Source organism: Lolium perenne, chromosome 3, assembly GCF_019359855.2.
Source record: "Lolium perenne isolate Kyuss_39 chromosome 3, Kyuss_2.0, whole genome shotgun sequence".
NCBI classification, from domain to species: Eukaryota; Viridiplantae; Streptophyta; class Magnoliopsida; order Poales; family Poaceae; genus Lolium; species Lolium perenne.
In genome coordinates this window covers 353,407,594-353,432,093 of record NC_067246.2, presented here as the reverse complement: position 1 = coordinate 353,432,093, position 24,500 = coordinate 353,407,594, and the positions used below count along the sequence as shown (strand labels likewise).

General features: G+C 41.8%; 3 protein-coding genes across 7 annotated transcripts; 1 reads left to right on the top strand and 2 right to left on the bottom strand.

The window, feature by feature from the left end:
• The first annotated feature begins 2,460 nt into the window (after positions 1 to 2,460).
• On the top strand, positions 2,461 to 6,521 carry LOC127346208 (uncharacterized). Its single transcript, XM_051372767.2, has 14 exons — positions 2,461 to 2,709; positions 3,149 to 3,284; positions 3,413 to 3,521; positions 3,613 to 3,759; positions 3,975 to 4,079; positions 4,564 to 4,647; positions 4,853 to 4,968; positions 5,050 to 5,151; positions 5,236 to 5,349; positions 5,578 to 5,634; positions 5,714 to 5,780; positions 5,856 to 5,909; positions 6,035 to 6,109; positions 6,223 to 6,521. The coding sequence occupies exons 2-14, from the start codon at positions 3,253 to 3,255 to the stop codon at positions 6,373 to 6,375; spliced, it is 1,215 nt and encodes a 404-aa protein (XP_051228727.1). The 5' UTR covers positions 2,461 to 2,709; positions 3,149 to 3,252; the 3' UTR covers positions 6,376 to 6,521.
• Positions 6,522 to 6,809: 288 nt separating this feature from the next.
• On the bottom strand, positions 6,810 to 8,561 carry LOC127346209 (protein DEHYDRATION-INDUCED 19 homolog 5). Of its 3 annotated transcripts, none has more exons than XM_051372770.2 (5): positions 8,308 to 8,561; positions 7,634 to 7,746; positions 7,460 to 7,537; positions 7,144 to 7,376; positions 6,810 to 7,034 (listed from the first exon to the last, which is right to left on the bottom strand). In XM_051372770.2, exons 1-5 carry the CDS (start codon positions 8,480 to 8,482, stop codon positions 6,995 to 6,997), a joined length of 639 nt encoding a protein of 212 aa, XP_051228730.1. In that variant the 5' UTR covers positions 8,483 to 8,561; the 3' UTR covers positions 6,810 to 6,994. The 3 variants fall into 3 exon arrangements, with proteins under 3 accessions (XP_051228730.1, XP_051228729.1, XP_051228728.1); XM_051372769.2 differs by having other exon boundaries at positions 6,810 to 7,056; positions 7,634 to 7,743; positions 8,308 to 8,550; XM_051372768.2 differs by having other exon boundaries at positions 6,810 to 7,056; positions 8,308 to 8,545.
• A 1,304-nt stretch (positions 8,562 to 9,865) lies between these two features.
• Positions 9,866 to 11,925, bottom strand: LOC127346207 (protein PIN-LIKES 2). Of its 3 annotated transcripts, none has more exons than XM_051372763.2 (2): positions 11,742 to 11,925; positions 9,866 to 11,555 (listed from the first exon to the last, which is right to left on the bottom strand). In XM_051372763.2, exon 2 carries the CDS (start codon positions 11,442 to 11,444, stop codon positions 10,080 to 10,082), a length of 1,365 nt encoding a protein of 454 aa, XP_051228723.1. In that variant the 5' UTR covers positions 11,445 to 11,555; positions 11,742 to 11,925; the 3' UTR covers positions 9,866 to 10,079. The 3 variants fall into 3 exon arrangements, with proteins under 3 accessions (XP_051228723.1, XP_051228725.1, XP_051228724.1); XM_051372765.2 differs by having other exon boundaries at positions 9,866 to 11,535; XM_051372764.2 differs by having other exon boundaries at positions 9,866 to 11,519; positions 11,742 to 11,924.
• Between the last annotated feature and the right edge of the window lie 12,575 nt (positions 11,926 to 24,500).

Sequence of the window (24,500 nt, the reverse complement as noted above, 5' to 3'; positions counted from 1 at the left end):
TTCCCACTTAATTGAGCAAGTTATTTTTCAGCACGATGATTTCTATGTTTGAGAAAACTAGAAGATTCCCCGCGCGTTGCAGCGGGAATCACCCCATAGTAAAGTTTGGATCAAATGAAAGTTAGGGCAGGTTAAACAAACTTTTTACTCATGTGTAGTTTGAAGAGCTATGAGCTTATCAGTGTGTTTGGAAGAAGTATTCACCACCTGGTAAAAAAAAATTCTAATCATATAGACATATCTAAATTTTTCCATATAATACTTTTAACCTTGGTAAATATAATATCCAAACTCAAACAGGATGACCCTGAGGCGGCTGCAGAGACCAGCATTATAGTGAGAACGAGCAATAGCTCGATGGTTGGTGTTGGCAGTGGCCATCCAACCCATCCCAGGTTCGAGTCCCGTTGTGGCCGAATTTCTTGGGATGTCTCACCGGGGCTCTGGGTCCCAAATAAAATCCCCTCCACACATATGTGCCACAACTACTAGCTCCTAGGGACACCCAAATTATGTGTGCTGTATGTATAGTTCTAGGGTCTAACTTGTGCACTAGTGGTGTGCGTGTGCGTGTGTGTGGTGTGAGTGTGGTGTTGAGTTAGTGCATAAGTTCAGATACTACAGCTGTAACACAGATCGAGGGGTCTCAAAAAAAAAAAAGACCAGCATTATAGTAGGAATGAGTACCTCGTATCACCTGAAATTCAACGGAAATGCTAGCTAAGCTGTGCATTCAATTTCATTCATGCACAATAGCAATCCAAATTTTCCTGTAGCAACGTGTCATTGTAGGGAAAGCTCTATATAGAAAAAAATGTACCAGAAGAAACAACAATTCTTACAGCAAAACCCTCCATATTAGCGTCATCGTGATTTAGAGTATTACTGAAAATAACATGTTTCATTGTTCTTTAAAAATGCCGAGAGAAATCATTGGAAAAAATATAGGAATACTTTATGTAGGGCATATTGAGAAACTGAAACGTTTGCTCTCTCACAATTTCGAACAGAACTATATTTACAATGAATGTATATGAAATACAAAGGTAAAGAAAGTTTTGCAAGCAAAAGGTTAATCAAGTAGTTAAATCAAATGGTTAAGAATCTTACCTCACTTGCATTATTCTGTTGTATAATATGAAAAAATCAAGGAAGATCACTCATACTACTCGTCACTAAACTCTTCTTGCTAGTTGTAATTGCAAGGACAAACAATCATGGCATCGCTGATCAAGACTAATAAATTCTGCGTGTTACTGTAGTATATGAGGTCTGACCATACACATGTTCTACCTTCTATAGTGCAGACTTTCCGAGGCCCTCTAGATGCAACACATAAGTAACTGGTACAACTCGTCAGTTGAACAGATTAGGAGAGGAAATACACAATGAAGGTTGTTCCCCAAATCTGGCTCTCGAACACATCGGCTGCAATTTATCTCCTGTGAACTGCAGGCGCATGCATGAGTTACTCCTGTAAAACTATACATTAGAAGGCAAAAGGCCAAAAGCTTAATCTGACAAAATAAGAAAAAGGGAATCAAGGAATGTAATGAGATCCTATATTAATTCAGATTCGTGGGTGTGGGCAGGAAGAAAATTACATGGTAGATGTCTTGGATCGAAGCTCCTACCTATTTGTTTGAAGCTTGAACCACGAAGCTGCCAGGAAGACACTTCTCACCTGAGAGGTAAGTTTCCCGTTCATTGCTCATTCACCAAAGAATGGATGTATCAAGAAGGTGGAGCAGATGGGAATAAAAACCACGAGGAAGTAAAGGCGCTCAAGATCAGCATGGAGGAGTCCAAAAGTCATGAAAGGGGAACCACACTCAAGAGTTTCAATGGAAGGTGGACAATCCCACTAATAATGGGATGGCTAATTAATTGAGATGATGATGTGAATGATTTCACAAGATGTGGAAAGCTAGGATTGGTTAGAGAAGAATGATGAGGTGGATATGCTGCATGTGAAGAGAAATGAGATCACCTATTAAGAATAGAAAGATTAGGAATTAAGTGGTGAGCTCTCCTTTACATTTGTGTGGATTGTTATGTAATGGGACATCAAGAATTGAAATCTTGGTGAGAACCAACATACTTTTAAAATAATTATTATACAAACAAAATAGGTGCGTACTTCAGACCTAAGATGTTTGATTTACAGTAAAAAAAAAGTTCAATCTTTTTAGATCCGTTGCAGCGCACGGGCACTTTTGGTAGTGTTTAAAACGCCGAGGCATTTTTCCTTTGTTTTGCAAAGAGAAAAAAAAAGAGCACAAGGGAAACGGCAAAGATGTGCCCTAATTTTGGCGGCCATTAGCAGCAGGAAGTATGTATGGTAAGCATAGTATTTTTGGGGTTGTGTAACGGCGGAAGGTTGGTGGGCCCACCCGACAGAGAGCACGGAAGCCAGCGAATACAGGGAGGATTTGGCAGGCGGCCAACCCACAACTCTTCCTCCTCCCTGGTTTCTTCTTCTTCTTCTTCTTCTTCCTCCTCTTCCGTCGCCAATCTCCCTCTCCCCTCTCCCCCGCCGTCGCCCATCCCCCTCCCACCACCTCCTACGCGCGCGTGCTCCTCCTGGCTCCTGCCCACGCCAGCGGCCCCGTACCGCCCTGAGCCGCCGCGCCGGATTCCGCTAGGGTTTGCTCTCGCCCGAGGCGGCGGATCGATCCTCCCTCCGCGCCGAGCTACGGGCATCTGCTGGTATGTCGATCGATGGGTTTCGCGTCCATCAGCTTCCACCTTCCTATTCGTCGTTGGTCCAATACTACTACTACTACTTACACTAAACTACTTACATAGATTGGTTGTTCGTACCAGGTAGGTAGGGTTTTCCCCTACGTCTTGCTCTACTTACTAGTTGAGGGGTTGGTTAGAGAGAGGACGAATCGATTCCTGTGAGCATAAAAAACACATCTTTAATGAATCCTGTGTCTTGTCCGCACGGGCATGTGAAAATTACTTTCTTCCTCTTTTCCCCAACATGAATAATCCTGGCACTCCAACCTCTAACTGCTAGATTAAAGTTAAGTGCTGAACCAAAGCTAGTAGTAAAGTTTGTACAATCACACAATCAGTAGGTAACACTTTCTGATTTCAAGTGCATATTGGTTTGACGCAGACATTGCTGCCTTTTTATCAGGTCATAAACACTCCACGCACCATCATTATGTTCTTGTCCAGCAATGTGTAGCACCTGCCACCCACAAGACTCCATCTCCTCCTACGCTCGCACCAACATTCTAGATGATGGCCAAACTCCCGACTTTTAGTCGCAGGTTCGCTCGCACGCCTTTCCTTTTCCTGGTTATATACTCTTCATTCATCGTGTTACCTTGGTTTCTCCTGGTTATCTGCTCTTCATTATGCTACCATGTTTTGATCCTTCTCCCTGCCGACCCCGCAGCGCGCATAGGAAACCAAACGAAAGCATGAGGCTCGTTGTAGTGACAATCGTTGGGGTGGTGTTTGGTTTCTTCATCGGAATCTCCTTCCCAACTGTCAGCATAACAAAGGTATATAGACGTAGTAGGTACTGCAGTAACTGCACCCATGAAACTGCATTTCAAGGAACTGACTTGTTACTGTTTCCGACATCTGCTGCAGCTTCACTTCCCTTCTAGCATTGTTTCCTACATAGAAGACAAGAACTCGGGACTCACGGCTCAGGCTATACTCAACCATGCCTGGACCTCTGCTAGGAACGTGAGGGAGAATAATGGTTCTGAACCTAGTTCAAACACTACCATGAGGGTAACTGGCTGTATTCTTTGACTTGAACTATGTTCCTGTATTTCCGAGTTTAAATCATGCTACTCCCTCCGTTCCATGTTAGTTGTTGCTGAGTTAGTACAACTATTGTCCTGAATCTAACCTTACCTGAATCTAGCACTACCATATGGAATGGAGGGAGTATTTTATATCCTTACCTATCAATCTAACCTTGATCTTGTTTGATATCGTTACAGATTTATGTACCGACAAACCCCAGGGGTGCCGAGATGCTACCACCTGGTATCGTCGCACAAGAGTCTGATTTAGATCCACGCAGATTATTTGGAGATCCGGCCGAGGTAACTATTGTTGTCTGCATCATCAGCTGTAATATTTACCTTGATGTATTTCAGTTCCAGGGGTGTCTTTCCTTCTTTATTTTCCACTATACTTGTTGTATTCCACCATAAAAAACTGATGTGCTTCCTTCTTTCTTCCCGGTAGATTGATTCTATTCCACCTTAAAAACTGACTATGCTGTGTTCTGCATATCACATTGTTCTCAAATAATCAGCATGTTTTTGCTCCTGTTATGTTACAACTTGTTATACCCGTGTTTAGGTTTTCATGTAGTTTTTTGTCAAAGTGATTGGCCTTACACAATTGATGCATGCTAATGTGTAAGCTTTGTGTTTTGTGAATTGAAATCTCACTATTTGTTCCGCTATGTCCTGCTTTTTCTAGCCCATAGCCTTGATGTTCCATCAAAGTTCATTAATATAATCTTAATTTCTGCACTATGGCCTTTATTGTGCATCAAAATTAACCTCCATGAATTCACAGGACCTACCCACCAGGCCAAAGTACCTTGTTACTTTCACTGTTGGAATTTCACAGAAGGAAAACATAAATAGAGCAGTCAAGAAGGTATTTTTTCCTGGGATTTGTAATATATTATTTATGTGAGTGTCCAAGGTTATGATGTCAAACTGTTGCTGTTTCTTTTGTCACAGGGAATGTTTGTTTGTGTTGTGTCATGTATACTTTTAGCTATATATTTTTGAATTTACACAGAATATGAAACTTTTGACATGGTAAACTTCCTAATTGTTCGAGCTCTTAATTCTTGCAGTTTTCTGATAACTTTGCAATCCTGTTATTTCACTATGATGGTCGGGTGAGTGAATGGGATGAATTTGAGTGGTCAAAACGAGCAATCCACATAAGTGTCCCGAAACAAGCGAAATGGTAGGCCCTGTTGCTTTTGTATTCCTTAAATTTGTAACTTGGAAGGTGATTATAAATATTGTCTAATTTCTTCACCTCCAGGTGGTATGCCAAAAGATTCTTGCACCCTGATATCGTGGCACCTTACGAGTACATATTTATCTGGGATGAGGACCTTGGAGTTGAGCATTTCAATGCAGAGGAGTATGCTTTCAATGTTCACCTAACATAGTATACATTTTTCTGTTGCATGTATTGGTTGGCTTGCTAACATGATTTGCATATCAGGTACATTAAACTTGTCAAGAAGTATAAGCTGGAAATCTCACAACCTGGTTTGGAGCCTGATAAGGGATTGACATGGCAAATGACCAAGAGAAGAGGGGATCGTGAGGTCCACAAGTAAGTGCAAGAACTCTTACTCTGTAACTACATATGTACTGTTCGGTTTGTCCCTGCTATTGCATTACCTCATGCATACATAGAGAGGCATTATCTTATCTGTGCACAGAGAATTAAAAAATTGTTGACACATACAATACAATGAAACAACATTGTTCCCTTCTGAGATACGTAACTTCTTTTTTTCTTAACTTCCATCTTACCTGGTTGGTTTTTCTGTTTTAACAGGGATACCGAGGAGAGACCAGGCTGGTGCACGGATCCTCATCTTCCACCATGTGCTGCGTACGTATTTCCTCATTTGGAAGCTGACATATAAATTTATATGGAAAACAGCCTATAATCGTGTATGTTTTCTGTACAGGTTTGTTGAAATTATGGCTCCAGTCTTCTCTAGAGATGCATGGAGATGTGTATGGCATATGATCCAGGTATATCATAATTCCATCATCCGCTTTCCTCTTATCTGTCCATGTCATGTGGTTAATGTCTGCGCGTTGTTGCAGAATGACTTGGTTCATGGATGGGGTCTGGATTTTGCTCTGAGGAAATGTGTGGAGGTATGAACCACAATCCCTTGTGAAATACTGAAGTAGAAAAGGAAGAAATTTTACTACTTCTGATGCCTTCATGATTTCTTTCATCTCATTTCCATTTCTTTCATTGATGGCTTTACTCTTTGCAGCCTGCTCACGAGAAAATTGGCGTTGTTGATGCCCAATGGATTGTACACCAAGTGGTTCCTTCTCTTGGGAACCAGGTAAGAACCACAAAATCATGATAGCATCCAAGCATCATGTCCCCATCACCAAACACAAAAATCAGCACTTGCCACCAACTCACCCCACCCTCCCCGGGATCGAAACTTTGCAGGGACAATCAGAGAATGGAAAGGCACCATGGGAAGGCGTACGAGAGCGGTGCCGGAAAGAATGGGGGATGTTCCAGACGAGGATAGCGGAGGCCGACAAGGCGTATTACGAGATGATGGGCGTCACCCCTCCGAACGTAACATTCGTCCACTAGGCCTATGCACGACGCCGCTGTTAATTCTACTTTTGATCCCCTCTAGAGCACTTATGTAGAGAGAGGTTAGGTTGAATGGTGGTATTGATGATACGTGTAGATCCATATACGAGTTGTCATATATCATTAATTGATTTCGTTGCCTCCTTGCTGTGTGCTCTATATGTTTCTCCGTCATGGAGCCGTGCCTCACTGCACTACTCATTATATTTTCCTAATATCATGCAGCCACAAATCATTTTAAAATTATGTGTTACAAAACAACAACATGGTTTGGAAAAAACTATCTGGAACCTTGATGTTAATAATCTCAATACACCGAAGAAACACAATAATTTGACGGGGGAATATAGTCAAAAATTACAGTGGGATGGAGAGTAAATTTTTCTTATTTTTTGAACATAATAATTTTTGAACTTAGTTGAAGCAGAATATGCAACATTCGTACTGATGTATACTCAAGATTAAAGTCAAGCTGTAACCACAAAATTATAGGCTCAGCAAACCAACACAACTCTGATGTATACTTAAGATTAAAGTCCAGCTGTAACCACAAAATTATAGGCTCAACAAACCAACACAACTGAAGATTAAAGGATCGTTGATGCGATTATCTCCCTTAGAAACTCGATCCTCTGCAGCCTCTCTTCCAGTTCCACCTGGCTCACACGATAGCTCAGCCTGATAAAACAAAATAATAACAAGAACACTTACTAAGTTGGCCACAACAGTCTTAGCTACTGAAATAAGAGAAATTATCTTGCTCACCTCTGAGCATCTGAGATTGCTGCGGAACGAACACTCATGTGACTGCTTGCTCCACCGTGAGACTCTAGTTCGGATTGTTCATTGCCGCCGCCGCAGATGAACTGGGAAAGTAGTTGGTCAGGCTCAGGGTCTTGGCGTGGCCTGCTCATCATGTAGGGGTTTCTTTCTTCGTATGGTTCCTTGCCAGGCGCTGCTGGCCATGGTGAGATGCTGTGCCTGGAAGGCTTCCTCCTCTGCAATGATCAGATGTTGGTGATGAAGAGTTTTTCTGTGCGTGGAATGGATTTGATTGAAGGCAGGGTATAGATTGTAGTACCTTGAGAAGATGGGAGTGTTGGAATCTGAAATGGGCAGACATGTCTTTCCCTAGGTTCTCCGCGCATATCGGGCAAACCTGAAGATCATCAAGTAAAGCCCGTTAGCCATCATCGATTCAGCATCAGAAGCGGAGAATCGTAACTTAAAAAAAAAAGACAAGAGATTCTCTTACAGCATTTCTGGTGTCGAAGCAATGCTCCTCCTGCAGATGGTTAGGGATGAAGGGTATTTCGACCTCGATGTAACAGAAAGGGCAAGGAAAGTACTCCCACAGTTCCCCTTCTTCTGAGTAACAGATAAACAAAAAATTCAGCCGATGTGTGCAAACTGATCCACAATCTGTTTAATCTAATCCTCTTGTCTTAGTTTACAGTCTTCTTGTATTAATGAAGAAAAAGGTGCAGTCAACTTCTCAATCTTGTGATGCAAAGTTTCTTTTCCATGAGCTTCCAACTTTAGATCTCTCCCATATGCCAACAAAACTCAAAGTCAAGAAATGTTTTTTTGCTTGTTGCATCTGATCAAGACATGACCAAAAGCAATGATTCTATCTTAAAGTTGAAAGCAACCACAAAGTAGAAAAACAGAAGGTGATTCAAGAACAAGTGTGGCTGCAGTGCTGACAAACATGAATGCAAATGCAAGAACCTGTCTCAGCACAATAGAACTACCAAGACCCATTTTTTCTCCAGAGAAAGCATGAATGGATCCAGTAATTAATGAAGAATTGAAAAGTCAGTTCAGAAATCAAACGGCAGCTCATCGCGTCATAAAGCACAAATATTCTGTGTGTTCGCGGAGTAAAACGGAACAACAGTTAAAAGCAACAAGGATGAAGGAACATACCTGGTGGATGTGGAGGAGGGGGGCCATAGGGCTGGTGCCTGAATGTAGGGAGAAAGCCATAGTTGTAGGAAGGTTCTGCTTCGACCTCCATGGCGCCACTGCACCGCTGCTCTTCTTTGCTCTTCTCCTCGGAAGGCAGAGGACAAGGCTCGTCGCTGCAACTGACACAGCACATACAAGCAAGTGATCGCAGAGGAAGTGGAGCTGGATCAGGACTCCTCAGCCTCTCGTCTGCTTATATATGACTTCAGGACCCTGTCTTTTCTCTCAGCATAATTAAATAAATGTTTTTATTACTGGTGACTCAAAAGCAGGACAAGAGAAAGGAAAAGTAAAAGGAAGATGCATAAAGGGACAACATAAAATTTCTAGGGATGTGAGTGGCGCAATGCGTTGTTTTCGCTGTTTGTCCCAGCAAAATGGGTAGGTTCTACTTGAGGCATAGATAGTTCCTTAGTAAATAGTTAATTACAGTAGGAACTAAGGAAAAATCCTGCTTCCCAGAAATTCTAATCATCACCTAGACTAAGAAATTACAGGATGTGACATAATCTTGGCACCTCGAGCTTAAATCAAGTGTAATTGTTGGTTGCTTAAATTTTGCTGGCTCATTAACCAAGTTATTACATGGATCCTACTCACACTTGTCTCCCACATGGGCAAAACGCAACACGTTGCTTCGCAAAGAAACTTCTCAAACGAAATAGCAAGATAACCACTCATGGAAGCTCGCAAATAGAAGTACTCATCTGGAAAACCCGGTCACCCATTGTCCAGAGATCAGCGGGTAGTTAAACAAGAAAAGCTGATGAATTGTCCTTTGCTACTCTACTCTCTGAAATAGAAAGAATAATAATGCTGGTGTATGCAGTGTCCCAAGAGTTGCCTTTCCAGTCAGCAATCAAACCTGAAAGCTATGTGTGAATTATAATTCAACAGCATGTCTAAATCTGACGATAAAGTGATCTGTAGAAAATAAAAAAGGGAGCAGTTGTGGCCACTCGGTTCAGTTCATGACAAGGATGTGCAATTGTGCACTGCATCTGTTAGTGCCTTGCCTTTTTGTTTTTTCCTCTCGCAAACAGAAAGTTGCATGAAGCCTTTATTGGAAAACCCGGTCACCCATTGTCCAGAGAATCATTTTGAAAGTTTTGTCCAATATGTGTGTAGCTCTTTATTGGATCACAATTCAACCTAGCAGCCTGGCACCCCGTGTGAATGTCTTGGCACTGTACTTCACATCTCAGAAGGGACTAGCAGCAACTTCTGTTTCATACAGTTTATCTAATGGACATATTTTAAGCACATTACTTCAATGTTAAATTTCGCTAACAAAACTGTATTTTTCACCCACTCACAAAACAAATGATCCAAAACAATACATTTACTTCTTGGACATTGTACCATGAATCACATGGAGAGGATACACAGGAAATTAGATGCTACTCAAATACATCACACTGCTGTAGTACCTCATAACCAAACAAACAATGCATTGACCACTTGTGCTGTTCTAAAACTCGCAGGAGTGCAATATTGTCATAGGATCAAAAGCATGTACACCATCAATATACCGACTATAATTAACAACAAAAACCATATCTCCTGTTCTCAAATAATACATGCAAGAAATACAAATAATTAGCAATTTATGAATACACTGAACCACAAGCAGACGTGGCTGATAATCAATTAAAGTACTACTACTTATCTTGGGCATCGCCTCCCATAAGGATTGCTATTGCCTGGATTGCAAGGCAGGCAATCATCTTTCAGATGTACGACAACAGCTTGAAATATACAATCAGGTATATGGAAAGAGAAAACACTGCGCAGATGTGCTGCCAGAAGAGGAGCGCTGATGCTTCCTTAACACTGTAACCCCTGAGGCTCGCAATGGCTCCAAGCAGGATGGCACTAGGCGTCGAGTACTGCAGTGCAAGCACAAACTGGTACATGCGGTCATCCTCGACGAGCAGATGCAGCCTGTCCGCTAGCGTCACGACACCAATGCCGATGCATGGGAGAATCAGAAGCCTTGCGACAATTATACCGACGATAGTCCGGATACCCAGGGCGTTGTCATTTGGTCCTTCAGCAAGCATGCCTCCTAGAATTAGCATCACCGAGGGAACCACGGCAGCAGCTAATATCTCCAGACTGTCGGTGAAGAACGAAAGCGGCGCATCAGGCTCAAACACGAAAGCCTTGAATACAGGGACCATGCCGATGATAATGGCAAGCAAGGAGGCGATCGTTGGCGGCTGGAGAACATGCTGAATCGGAGTCTTTTCGGCAACAACCCTCATCCTTCTCACCACTTTTGGCTCTGCCAAGCACCGAAGTGACTTGGGGCTGCTCGGTCCAGCACCAGAAACTCCCCCCTCTTCCGTGAAATCGATATCAGGAAACGTAGCCTGCGAGGAGCCTGAAATGCTCATGAAAATCCTGGCGATGAAGGGTGTCTTGGAGGTGTCCGTTTCCTTGTCAGCCATCCCCGGCCACTCGGCTTCCTGGAGCAGGGGGCGGCTGAAGTTGCTGACCTGTTCCTCAGGCTCTTCCTTGATCTCGTTCCCCTCCCCGACGATCTCGTAGTACTGCATCGGCGGCTCCATCATGTGGTACACCAAGGTATAGACGAGGATGACGGCAACCCACTGCGCGAAGGAGACGTAGGCGATCCCCTTGCGGTGGCACCCGGGCCCGAAGGGGTGGTCGGCGGTGTGGCAGACGGAGCCGATGATGGCGATGGGGAGGTTCCCCGTGTTGCCGAACCCGGTCATGATGACCGTGAACCTGAAGAACTGCGGCGGGGGGCGGCAGATGAGCGCGACGACGTAGCCGAGGGCGCAGCCGATGGCGGTGCTGAGGAGCACGTTGACAGGGATGAACCACCACTGCAGGACGTTGTCGAGGGTGACGGACTCGCCGAGGTGGACGAAGATGAGGCAGGGGAGGAAGAGCGCGAAGACGAGCTTGCTGAGGAGCTTGAAGGTGGCCTTGGGCACGATCTGCGTCCGTGGGTTGGCGAGCACCAGGCCGATGACGGCCAGGCAGAGCAGCTTCAGCAGCGGCGTCACCGCTGACACCCAGTTGCTCTGCGCCGCCACAACCTGCGGGTCCATGGGAAGAACCATCGCCGCCGCCGCCCGCTGAAAGCCGGAAGCTTTTTGGAGAATCTTCTAGATTATTGTTGCCCTCCCCCTTTTCGCCTGTCAAATCAATGAGCTTTTGCGGATTCAGCCAATCTGCTTGCCGAGAAAATAAATTAATTTAGGGATTCAGGTACGGGGGGTGTGGATTCGAGATACAGGGGAATGAATAATGAGAAACAATCGGGCTGGGAGATTGTCATGTAATATCTTGAGCTGGAAACAATCGATGGATCCATCCGAGAAGGCACAGATTGGCAGGGAATCAAGCGAAGCGCGTACCAATGGTTGTCCGCCGCCGAGAAGAATCCCAGTTTCGCCGCCGCTCTCGTGGCTTCGATCTCTCTGTCGGGATTACGTCCCGGGCTCTCTCTCTCTCTCTCTCTCTCTCTCTCTCTCTCTCTCTCACCCGTGATTGTGATTTGGACGGGGCGGGATCAGGATTGGGATGCGGCTGTTCTTGGCCACGCTGGTTTTCGGACAATCTCTGCCGAGGTGGGCCTACCGTGTAAGTCACTCAGGTCACGTGGTTGATTGATATATATATGTACTCCGTATTTATTTTCGTATCTAATCATGCATGTGAAGGGATCTCAAGAGAAAAGCACGGCATGTGCTCCTATCACATTACCTTTTTTTTTTGCTAGAACTATATAAATCATCTCTTTACAATCTTGTGGAACAGTCCATACACTAAATAGTGCCTACGTATATCTAAATATTTAAAAAATATAAGACATCTATTTATAGATACATGCTCTACTATGTTAGGGGAGTGAGGTTCAAGAAACATGCATAATTTCAACTATTGAGGGAGTACTAATTATTGCTGACATTTTTTTTATATTTCTAAAGGAGTTTGAGTTGAATGCCCGTGCGTTGCTACGGAGCCACAAATTTGTTACATAATCGCACATGTAAACATGATGCACATGAGTGCTCCCAGTGATGTGGAGGATACACAAACAAATATACATTTGAAATCAATAATTTCAATAATGACACCTTACACGAGAATTTGTAGTTTGGTTTACTCAAACTACCACTCCATCCCTACTTGTTTCTTGCAGTTTAGGTTACTAAAACCGCCTCTCCCTATCAAGATCATATTCAGACTCTTGTTTATCGTATAGACACCTTCAAGCAATAATATTCATATATATCACTCCTCAAACATCGCCCACCCGTCAAATTAACCAATTGAATAGTCCAACCTTCTCTTGTTCTCATACCCAACAATATGGCCAACGAGTTTTGCCTTTTGGGGTCAAAATCTGAGTTTATAGAAGTGCATAGGTCTTAGAATAGATAGTAAGTTTTTGAGTAAACAAAACACAGTGTGCAAAAGGATTATGGTTGATGTGATGGAACTTGAAATTGACATATTGGATGAGATATGTTCCCTGTGTTTGACGGGCAACAGTCTACGATGCACAAAAATATTATGTTTTATAGCAAAACAATAATGACCTGAAATTCATTATATGGATTGAGCCAACATTCACAAACAAAATTGATCATGTTTTCTCACACATTCTCCTTTCTAGTAACAACCACCCTTCTCGCTTCTTTCTCATTTCTCCCAGCTCCCCACTACAGGCATCCTTTTGCATACAAAAAGAACACATTTACTAAAAAATAATTAACCAACAAATGCATTATATTTCAAATTTAAGAGGGTTTTGACAAACACCTTGATGCATAAAATTGAGTTTAATTCAAATAGTTATAACCGTTTGGAACGAGAATTGAACTCCTTCCGCAGGTACATTTGTGATTTTTCCACCATCACTTGGCTCTCTTGTGCTCCCTTGGCTAAGATCTGCACTTATTAATTTATTACCACTGTGGCTATGCCATTATCATACAATTGATGTAATGTCTTACTAAGTAAAATGTGTGAACCAAAGATGGATATTTTCTTGATGAAATCTGCTAATAAATTATGAATCAAGATTTATAGATGCTTGCTTGTTGAAGAGAATTTTAGCAAAGGATACAAGTAAAAGGATGAACTGAAGTGGATAATGCATGCTTGCTGCAGAAAACTTCAGTGAAGAGAAACATTATATATACTCTTTGAACTAAAACCCTTTGAACTAAGAGACCTGCACCTGAAAGCTGCAAGGAACAAGAAAGTGAACCACTGGTAATAGAAAGGCTAGAATCCTCAAAGATTGGTCAGAAATTCTAATAGTGACTTCACATAATGTTTTGATAGTAACAGGCAAAATTAGGGTTGGTTAACTAAACTGACCATTATCAAGGTACTCCAACTGGTCCTAAAATGTATTTCACAGTTTACATGGTTTAAATAATATTTTCTTGCCCAAACTCAACCACAATTGAGGTGTATTGTCAAGCACCTTCACTCACTAAGAGATTGCAACATATTTGGAAATACTTCCTGGGATAAACAAAGAAAAATAAGCAACAATGCACGAAAGGTTCTAGTTATCATACTCCAGATCTCTCATGCTCCAGTGTTACAATGTATACCAGAGATACTTCGGAAAACCAATGTATTTATCATTGGTCCTATACTTGTTTGTTCATGAAATTGCAAATGGTTTCTAGATGCCCAAAATATTGACTGCTTGTGTGTATTTGGTAAAATGTTTGCTGTAATGGTGTAGGAGGAAGGAAACATAATCACCAAAGGCACGGAGCCACATACTAACCTTCAATAAAATATAAGTTTGTGGGGAAGCAAACATATCTCTTGAGGGTGTCAAATATGTGCAGGTAGTGAATCTAGGTCTGGGAAGTTCTTTGTCAAGGCCTCATTCATAAACGCTTCATTTCTAGGTATAGGATAGGCTTTTTGAAGGCCACCCACGTATTGTCCTAGCAATTGTGGATGCTGTCAAATATGCAAGCTGGTTGGAAGACGTGATTTTGCAGTTGCAGTCCTGTGGTGTATATCATTCTAGCTTGAATCCTAACTGAAGTTAGCACATGGCAGCAGACAGACAAGTAGTCCGTAAACTCATGTATGGATTTAGTTGTTTTTGAGTGATGAAGCTAGAACAACGCCTGGAAGAAGAGTTAACGATCATGATGTGCTGAATAAGGTTTTATAAAACTGATAAGGTTTCACAAAATCTAAGGTGTATTTCATATACCACTTGCCTAGTGTTAGGATCTGAACTATTTGCACTATAAAGCTGCTCACAAAAGAATGCAAGTTCAACACACTTTGAGAGAAAACAACATTGTAGATGAAAATTGCACTATAAAGGAATGAGCACTCGAAAGAACCCCTCAGACGTTTGGATAACGCAACACGAATAAGCGTCAGCGCTGTGTTGGGGCTCCGATGACAGCAATCACGGTCATTTGGCCTTCGGCAGCGACCGTGACCACGCTGACAGCAGAGCATCAAGAGGAAATCAAAACCCATGGGCCACCGCTTGTGCTCGCCCTGGCTCCTCCAGGATAATGGAAATTCTTCAAGAATTTAGTGTGTAACAGTAATTCCGGTAGAAAATAGAATGACCTGAAAGCAAAATCAATAACCTTGTCTATCTATACATAACAGTATACTTCCTATGCATCCATTGATCCATAGTCTATCCTGAGAAAAACTATGTAAAAAAAACGTGAGAGTTTACTTAGAGATTTACCCAAACACTTGAATTCCCGACCCAACTCTTGTAGTAGTGCAGGGAAGGAAAGGGGTGGCAGCAGCGTGAAGAAGAAATTCATGTAGCAACGCCCAGCAAGCATCACCGCCAATAAACGTGCCGCCGAACCTCGAAAAGTGGAACACAACGAGCACAACAAGCCCATCCATCCGATTCCAATCCACGGAAAATAAAACCATGTCAACTGGTTAGAATCCGAGGGGTGAGGCGGAGATGCGGCTCACTTGGTAGTCGGTGACAGCACATACAGATGTCGATCCAGGTGAGGTTGCGGGGTAAAGGAAACAATGGTGGCGATGTCGGCGGCGTACGTCCGCCCTAGGTCAGCAGCGGCACACTTCCGCCTAGGAGGCTACTCGATGGCGGGGTCTTGATGGCCTCCATCTTCTCCTTCAATGGCACAAGTTTCTTCAATGGCGGCATCAAATTGGACGTGTGTGTGGTGTGTGCGCTGAGATGTGTCACTCGGGAGGGGCTGCAAAGGCGGCTCAGGAGAAGCCCTCCGTCTCCTCCTTCAACAGCGCTCAGATTCTTCAACGACGACAACAGATCGAAGGTGTGTGCGTGTGCTAAGAGGCGTCGCTTAGGCGGCGGCAGATCAAAGGTATGCGTGCAGAAAGGGCAAGAAATAATGATTTAATTTGTCTTGATTTGTTTTGACATGGTAATTAGAGAGCAGAAAAGGCAAGGAATAATGATTTAATTTGTTTTGATTTGGTAATTAGCGGAAAAGGCAAATAACTAATGAAATAGGAAAGCAATGATTTATTTTGATCTAGCAGCGGTAATTAGTGGGGGAAAGACAAACTACGACCAAAACCATCCGACGGTGAATGTCCAGGCGTAGATGTTGAGAGATAATTAACGGCCTGGATGCTTTTAGTGATGACTATTAAACACATTGAGTGTCAAACGTGAAGGAGAACCAAGTCTGGAGATGTTACCATATTTTAATATATGTGATACGTGATTGAGATGTTGTGACTGATTTTTATACCATAATTAACTTCTGCGTGGGGATATTTGGTGTTTGACTTGATCGGACGAAGCGGAGTAGGGGGAATAGATTGGATGGCTAGGATCTTTTCAATGACGACCACCAAAGTGCGTTGAGTGTCAAATGACCAACTCTCATTTAATAGTAAAGATATAACTCTGTTTTACCAACTATTGTTATACTCCCTTTGTTCATAAAAGGATATCTTAAATTTTCTAAAGTTAGATATATGTAGATACTATTTAGTATATTGGTATATTTAAATTTAAACAGATCTAAAAACACTCTTATATGAATGGAGGGAGAAAGTTTTGCACCATAATTTATTTAGTTACTGAAAGACATTCGATGGCATGACATAAAACAAAGAAATAGATAATATATTTAAATACCAGATAAATCCTTGTGATGACTCATTTTTAACATGGTTAAACCAACTTCTGAGACTACTTCCGTGCTAGCGGCTCAAGGGTCTTTTTCCTCACACATGACAACAACATGTTTCCACAAGTAAGGTTTAATCGATGTGTAAATTCTACTCCCTCAGCTTCATATTATAAGTTGCTTTGGCGAACTAATTAGAAGAGGTTGATACTTTCCATCGGGTTTTCGGGTTTCCATTTAGTTGTGCATGTCTTTTGGTTCCCCTCTGTGCAAACAAGCAACAATCAATCTCCACCAAGCAACTGAACTTTATATCTAGGAGTAAAACTATAATTTTCATGTTTGTAAATCACGATTTTGTGTGTGTTATATTATGATCCAACTTTAATAAGAAGGCTAACGACGGAGCGAAGGGAGGCCCGTCATCGGTAGGCTTGGGACCAAGCAAAGCAGATCGTCAGCATCGCCTATTTATGCTTCTTGTAAGCCGTGGGTTAGGATTTATCGGATTATAAGGTAACCCACGATGTTTGTGAACACTCCCGATATAGCGAATTTTTTCTAGCTGACGTCCGTGGTTTTTTACTTGTCTTTATTGGAAAGGGTTTCCACGTTAACATCATGTAGAGTATCCCCTATGTATGTTCTTGTTTGTTCTTTGTTATTTGTTTGTCGCCCTTATAACATTATTATGCAAGGAGTAGCGCTAAAGACATGCAGACAAAATAACTAGGCGAAACTTGACATTTTTCTGCTAAACAAAAATCAGTTATTGACATTGATGTGCACTGGCATCAGCTAATGCCCCCACTTTTTTCTCCTTACTCTTGTAAGGAGAAATTAAGTTGATGAAAGAAAGTCATGATCAAATGTATGTCTTCTTGTTCTCCTCCCCTGTGTGATTGTACTAGCACTGCACTTCAGATTTAAGCATAGTTTTTTTACTAAGATCTAGTCATCATCTGAGCAATTTTAAATTTTATCAGAGGTCATCAAGCTCAATGCACACAGAGCAAGATTCACAAGAGAGTTTTTTTTAATGAAAAGCAAAGCTGTCCCATGTGACAGCATGAATGGATCCAATCAAAAGACAGAAATGTTCTCTGGTCGCTTGTGACAGTGAGAAAGCATGGATGGATGGACATGGTTACAATAAGCACTAATTAGCCTACCTACCTAATTACCCGATCATGCCATTGCTATTGCTGTCCCATTGGACACTCATCCACATCTCATCATCACAACCGTCCTAAGTAACATCTTGACCTAACAAACACTGTTTCCTCTTACCTATAGAAGGCACTCCTAGGTTAGATTATAGTTCTTGCTTTAGATTTTCACAAAAACAATACGTCTCCCTAGCAGGTTGGTAGTTAAAGTTTCAGAAATTCCGATATTTGTTTATGAATTATTTGCGTCAGAACTACCTTGAAGAGATTTTTTCCAATGATCTTGAGCATACTGGTTCATGTGAGTTTCCTTATTTACTAAAGAAAGGGATTAAGCTCCTGTTTTGTCGATTAAAGAAGTTCAAAAAATTAGTGAGAGGAAGTGCCTTTTTTGCTTGACAAGTTGGCAAATATTTAAAGTGTGCTGGGGAGGAGTCAGCTCAGCTGTACGTTGTCTCCACTGGATCCATGTTACCTTTTTGCTGCTGTCGCTAGTCAGTATTCTACAACAATCCATTCCAGTGGAAAGACTCCAATCAAGTCCATTTTTTGTTTAGTGACATTTTCTGGTCAATTATTACAACCAAGCGTGATGTTGTTCTTGAATCTCTAGATCTCTGCCATTTTTTTTGACAATCCTGATCTCTCCCTTTGTCTTTCTTTCTCTATCTAGACATTTCTTTCTCCCTCTCTCTCTCTCTTTGTCGAAATAACTATTGCTTTCCTTTGTTGACAAATTTGGTGAATTGGGCCCCTTGTCTAGCTGAAAGGTCATTTTATGATGTTGAAAATTCATTTGTTACGGAACTTCCCTAGCCATACAATCTAACTTTATTATCATTCCTTCTTTCTCGGAGAGGTGAAGGAGATATGCCCAAGAGGCAATAATAAAAGTGGTTATTATATATCTTTATGTTTATGATAAATGTTTATATATCATGCTATAATTGTATTAACCGAAACATTGATACATGTGTGATATGTAAACAACAAAGAGTCCCTAGTATGCCTCTTAACTAGCTTGTTGATTAATGAATGATTAGTTTCATAATCATGAACATTGGATGTTATTAATAACAAGGTTATATCATTGTATGAATGATGTAATGGACACACCCAATTAAGCGTAGCATAAGATCTCGTCATTAAGTTATTTGCTATAAGCTTTCGATACATAGTTACCTAGTCCTTATGACCATGAGATCATGTAAATCACTTATACCGGAAAGGTACTTTGATTACACCAAACGCCACGGCGTAAATGGGTGGTTATAAAGGTGGGATTAAGTATCCGGAAAGTATGAGTTGAGGCATATGGATCAACAGTGGGATTTGTCCATCCCGATGACAGATAGATATACTCTGGGCCCTCTCGGTGGAATGTCGTCTAATGTCTTGCAAGCATATGAATAAGTTCATAAGAGACCACATACCACGGTACGAGTAAAGAGTACTTGTCAGGAGACGAGGTTGAACAAGGTATGAAGTGATACCGATGATCAAAGCTCGGACAAGTAAAATATCGCGTGACAAAGGGAATTGGTATCGTATGTGAATGGTTCATTCGATCACTAAAGTCATCGTTGAATATGTGGGAGCCATTATGGATCTCCAGATCCCGCTATTGGTTATTGGTCGGAGTGAGTACTCAACCATGTCCGCATAGTTCACGAACTGTAGGGTGACACACTTAAAGTTGGATGTTGAAATGGTAGAACTTGAAAATGGAATGGAGTTCGAATATTTGTTCGGAGTCCCGGATGAGATCCCGGACATCACGAGGAGTCCCGGAATGGTCAGGAGAATAAGATTCATATATAGGAAGTCATTTTATAAGATTTAAAATGATCCGGAAGGTTCTATGGAAGGTTCTAGAAGGTTCTAGAAAAGTCCGGAAGAAACCACTAAGGAAGGCGGAGTCCCGGAGGGACTCCACCTCCATGGCCGGCCAACCCTAAAGGGGGAGGAGTCCTGATACGTCCAATTTGCATCACTATTTTATATCATAATTTGCTGTTATTCATTGATATATTTCATATTTGGATACAATACTTATGTTATTTCATCTATTTTGCATGTTTCATCATTATTGGAGGATCAAGCACCGGAGCCAGGATTCTGCTGGAAAAAGCACCGTCAGAACGCAATATTTCGGAAGATCAACTGTGGAAGGAAATTATACCAAAAATCCTATTTTTCAAGATGACAAAGGAAGCCAGAAGGAGGAGCCTGCTGGACCCAAGGTGGGCCCAGACCATAGGGCAGCGCGGCCCATGGCCTGGCCGCGCCACCATGTGGTGTGGGGGCCCCACAGCCCCTTTCGCCTCCTTTTCTTCGCGAAACCCTTCGTCCCGAAAACCTAAGCCACAGAGGGTACCTCGCGAAGAGTTACAGCCGCCTCTGCGGGGCGGAGAACACCAGAGAGAAAAGAGCTCTCCGGCGGGCAGGAATCCGCCGGGGAAATTCCCTCCCGGAGGGGGAAATCGACGCCATCGTCACCGTCATCGAGCTGGACATCATCTCCATCACCATCATCATCATCTCCACCATCATCACCGCCGTCTCCACCGCTGGACACCGTCACCGCCGTAGCAATTTGGGTTTGATCTTGATTGTTTGATAGGGGAAACTCTCCCGGTATCGATCTCTACTTGTTGTTGATGCTATTGAGTGAAACCATTGAACCAAGTTTATGTTCAGATTGTTATTCATCATCATATCACCTCTGATCATGTTCCATATGATGTCTCGTGAGTAGTTCGTTTAGTTCTTGAGGACATGGGTGAAGTCTAAATGTTAGTAGTGAACTATGGTTGAGTAATATTCAATGGTATGATATTTAAGTTGTGGTGTTATTCTTCTAGTGGTGTCATGTGAACGTCGACTACATGAAACTTCACCATTTATGGGCCTAGGGGAATGCATCTTGTATTCGTTTGCCAATTGCGGGGTTGCCGGAGTGACAGAAACCTAAACCCCCGTTGGTATATCGATGCAGGAGGGATAGCAGGATCTCAGAGTTTAAGGCTGTGGTTAGATTTATTCTTAATTACTTTCTTGTAGTTGCGGATGCTTGCAAGGGGTATAATCACAAGTATGTATTAGTCCTAGGAAGGGCGGTGCATTAGCATAGGTTCACCCACACAACACTTATCATAACAATGAAGATTATTTAGCCGTATGTAGCGAAAGCACTAGACTAAAATCCCGTGTGTCCTCGAGAACATTTGGTCATTATAAGTAAACAAACCGGCTTGTCCTTTGTGCTAAAAAGGATTGGGCAACTCGCTGCAATTGTTACTCTCGCACTTTACTTACTCGTACTTTATTCAACTGTTACATCAAAACCCCCTGAATACTTGTCTGTGAGCATTTACAGTGAATCCTTCATCGAAACTGCTTGTCAACACCTTCTGCTCCTCGTTGGGATCGACATTCTTACTTATCGAAAATACTACGATACACCCCTATACTTGTGGGTCATCAAGACTATTTTCTGGTGCCGTTGCCGGGGAGTGAAGCGCTATTGGTAAGTGGAATTGGTAAGGAAAACCTTTACTGTTTGTGCTGATTTTATTTACACTTTCTTGCTATAAGTCATTATGGAGAGATCTTCTCTTCAATTTCTATTTGGGAAATCTACTACTACTGCAACGGTAGTGGATGAGGCGCCAGGTGAGGAAGTGATACCATATAAAATATCTATGAAAATTATTGAACGTGTTATGGATAACCGCTATGAAGGGGATGGAACTGTCCACCCTGGGGATCATTTATTGTTCTTACATGAATTATGCGGTTTATTCAAGTGTGCAGGTATTGCTATGGATGAAGTGAGGAAGAAACTATTCTCTTTATCGCTGTCTGGTAAGGCGGCGCATTGGTATAAATTACTGGATAATGGGGACTCTCTTGAATGGAATGATATTGTGCCCCGGTTTTATTCTAAGTTCTATCCTCCAAGTGAAATTCACAAGGATCGGAATCGCATATATAATTTTTGGCCTCATGATGGAGAGAGTATTGCCCAAGCTTGGGGGAGATTGAAGTCTTTAATGCTCAAATGCCCCATTCATGAGCTTCCTGGTAATGTTATTATTGATAATTTCTATGCAAGACTTTCTTTTCAAGACAAGACCTTGCTGGATACTTCTTGTTCTGGATCATTTACACGCAACAAAGAAGAGTTTAAAAGGGACCTTCTTGATCGGATCCAAGAAAATACTGAACGTTGGGAGAACGACAAGGATAGAGAATCAGGTATAATTTATGATTATAAATGCATTGAAGCTTTTATGGATACTGATAAATTTCGTAATATGGGTGCTACATATGGTCTTGATTCTCAAGTTGCTGCAAATCTTTATAAAGCTTTTGCCTCTCATTATGAATTGCCAAAGAAGAATTTTGATAAGTATCATGAACCTTATAAAGATAAAATTGATTCATCTATTAATAAATGCGTTGTAGTTGAAACTACTGATCATGTTATTCCTGAAGCTTATATTGAAAAAACTCCTTTCCCCGCTAATATGAAGGAGTACTCTGTTATAAATAGTGCGGTTCATAAAAGTGAAAAGAAACCTGTAGAACTGAAGAACAAATAAAAGTTGAACCTCTTTGTTGCAATAGTTAAAGATCTTGTGACTGAAAATGTGGAGGATGGTCATATTATTTTCTGTGAAGATGCTTCTAATATTGTTTCACATCCTAATAAACCCAAACAAGTTAGTGTTCCTATGCTATCTGTTAGAATTGGTGATCATTCCTATTATGGATTATGTGATATTGGTGCAAGCGTTAGTGCTATTCCTTATGAGCTTTACACGGAGATTATGCACGAAATTGATTCTTGTGAACTTGAAGATATTGATGTGGTTATTCAGCTGGCTAATAGAGAAACTATTTCTCCAATTGGTATTGTTCGAGATGTGGAAGTTTTATGCGGTAAGATTAAATATCCTGCTGACTTTTTGGTACTTGGTTCTGCTGCTAGTGATTATTGTCCTATTATTTTTGGTAGACCTTTTCTAAATACTTGTGGAGCTATTATAGATTGCAAGAAAGAGAAAATTTTGACTAAATTTGCTGGTGAATCTTATGAGTTTAACTTCTCTAAATTTACCAAAACTCCTTATAAAGCTGATTTGCCTAATAATGATTTTAAAATGGAACAGTGTGCATCTATTGTTCTTGTTCCTAACAATCCTTTGCAGCAACATTTGGAGGATAGCGAGAGTGAAGTTTTTAGGAAAGAAAGAGATGAGCTTGAGGAAATTTTTCTTCGCCAACCTATTCTTAAGCATGATTTACCGGTGGAAGATCTGGGTACAACACCGCCACCAAAGGAAGATCCTGTCTTTGATTTAAAGCCTTTGCCTGATAATCTTAAATATGCTCATATTGATGATAAGAAAATATATCCTATTATTATTAGTTCTAAGCTTACAGAGTTTGAAGAAGAAAGGTTATTGGAAATATTGAAGAAACACCGAGGAGCTATTGGCTATACTCTTGATGATTTGAAGGGGATTTCTCCTTCTATTTGCCAACATGCTATTAATATGGAAGATGATGCGAAGCCTGTTGTTGAACCTCAGCGTCGTCTAATTCCGAAGATGAAGGAAGTGGTAAGGAATGAGGTATTAAGACTCCTTGAAGCTGGTATTATATATCCTATTGCTGATAGTAGATGGGTTAGTCCTGTGCATTGCGTTCCCAAGAAAGGAGGAATGACTGTTGTGCCTAATGATAATGATGAGCTCATCCCTCAAAGAGTAGTTGTAGGGTATAGAATGTGCATTGATTTTCGAAAAGTTAATAAAGTTAGTAAGAAAGATCATTACCCTTTACCATTTATTGATCAAATGCTAGAAAGATTTTCTAAAAATACTCATTTTTGCTTTCTTGATGGTTATTCTGGGTTTTCACAAATTGCTGTTAAAACTAAAGATCAAGAGAAAACCACTTTTACTTGTCCCTATGGAACTTATGCTTATAGACGCATGCCTTTTGGTTTATGTAATGCTCCTGCTACTTTTCAAAGATGCATGTCTGCTATTTTTCATGGTTTTTGCGAGAGTATCGTAGAGGTATTCATGGATGATTTTTCCGTCTATGGGAATTCTTTTGATAATTGCTTGCGAAACCTTGATAAAGTTTTGCAGAGATGTGAAGAAACTAACCTTGTTCTTAATTGGGAGAAATGCCACTTTATGGTTGATACGTCTCCGACGTATCGATAATTTCTTATGTTCCATGCCACATTATTGATGTTATCTACATGTTTTATGCACACTTTATGTCATATTCGTGCATTTTCTGGAACTAACCTATTAACAAGATGCCGAAGTGCCGATTCTTTGTTTTCTGCTGTTTTTGGTTTCAGAAATCCTAGTAACGAAATATTCTCGGAATCGGACGAAATCAACGCCCAAGTTCCTATTTTCACCGGAAGCATCCAGAACACCGGGAAGGACCGGAGGGGGCACTGGGCCCCCAGACCATAGGCCGGCGCGGCCCAGGCCCTGGCCGCGCCGCCCTATGGTGTCGTCGCCCCTTCGACCCTCCTGCGCCGCCTCTTCCCCTATATAAAGCCCCTGGATCGGAAACCCTGATACGTTCGACGAAAACCACAGAAACCTTCCAGAGCCGCCGCCATCGCGAGGCCAAGATCTGGGGGACAGGAGTCTCTGTTCCGGCACGTTGCCGGAGCGGGGAAGTGCCCCCGGAAGGCTTCTCCATCGACACCGCTGCCATCTCCACCGCCATCTTCATCACCGCTGCTACTTCCATTAGGAGGGAGTAGTTCTCCATCGAGGCTCGGGGCTATACCGGTAGCTAT

Coding starts and splice junctions, on each gene's coding strand:
- LOC127346208 (XM_051372767.2), top strand. CDS start 3,253: ATGATGGCCAAACTCCCGACTTTTAGTCGCAG. Junction 4,648..4,852: donor TAAATAGAGCAGTCAAGAAG/GTATTTTTTCCT, acceptor TAATTCTTGCAG/TTTTCTGATAACTTTGCAAT. Junction 6,110..6,222: donor TTCCTTCTCTTGGGAACCAG/GTAAGAACCACA, acceptor GAAACTTTGCAG/GGACAATCAGAGAATGGAAA.
- LOC127346207 (XM_051372763.2), bottom strand. CDS start 11,444: ATGGTTCTTCCCATGGACCCGCAGGTTGTGGCGGCGCAGAGCAACTGG.
- LOC127346209 (XM_051372768.2), bottom strand. CDS start 8,482: ATGTGCTGTGTCAGTTGCAGCGACGAGCCTTGTCCTCTGCCTTCCGAG. Junction 7,747..8,307: donor CCCTCCTCCACATCCACCAG/GTATGTTCCTTC, acceptor TCTGTTACTCAG/AAGAAGGGGAACTGTGGGAG. Junction 7,377..7,459: donor AACACTCCCATCTTCTCAAG/GTACTACAATCT, acceptor TGATCATTGCAG/AGGAGGAAGCCTTCCAGGCA.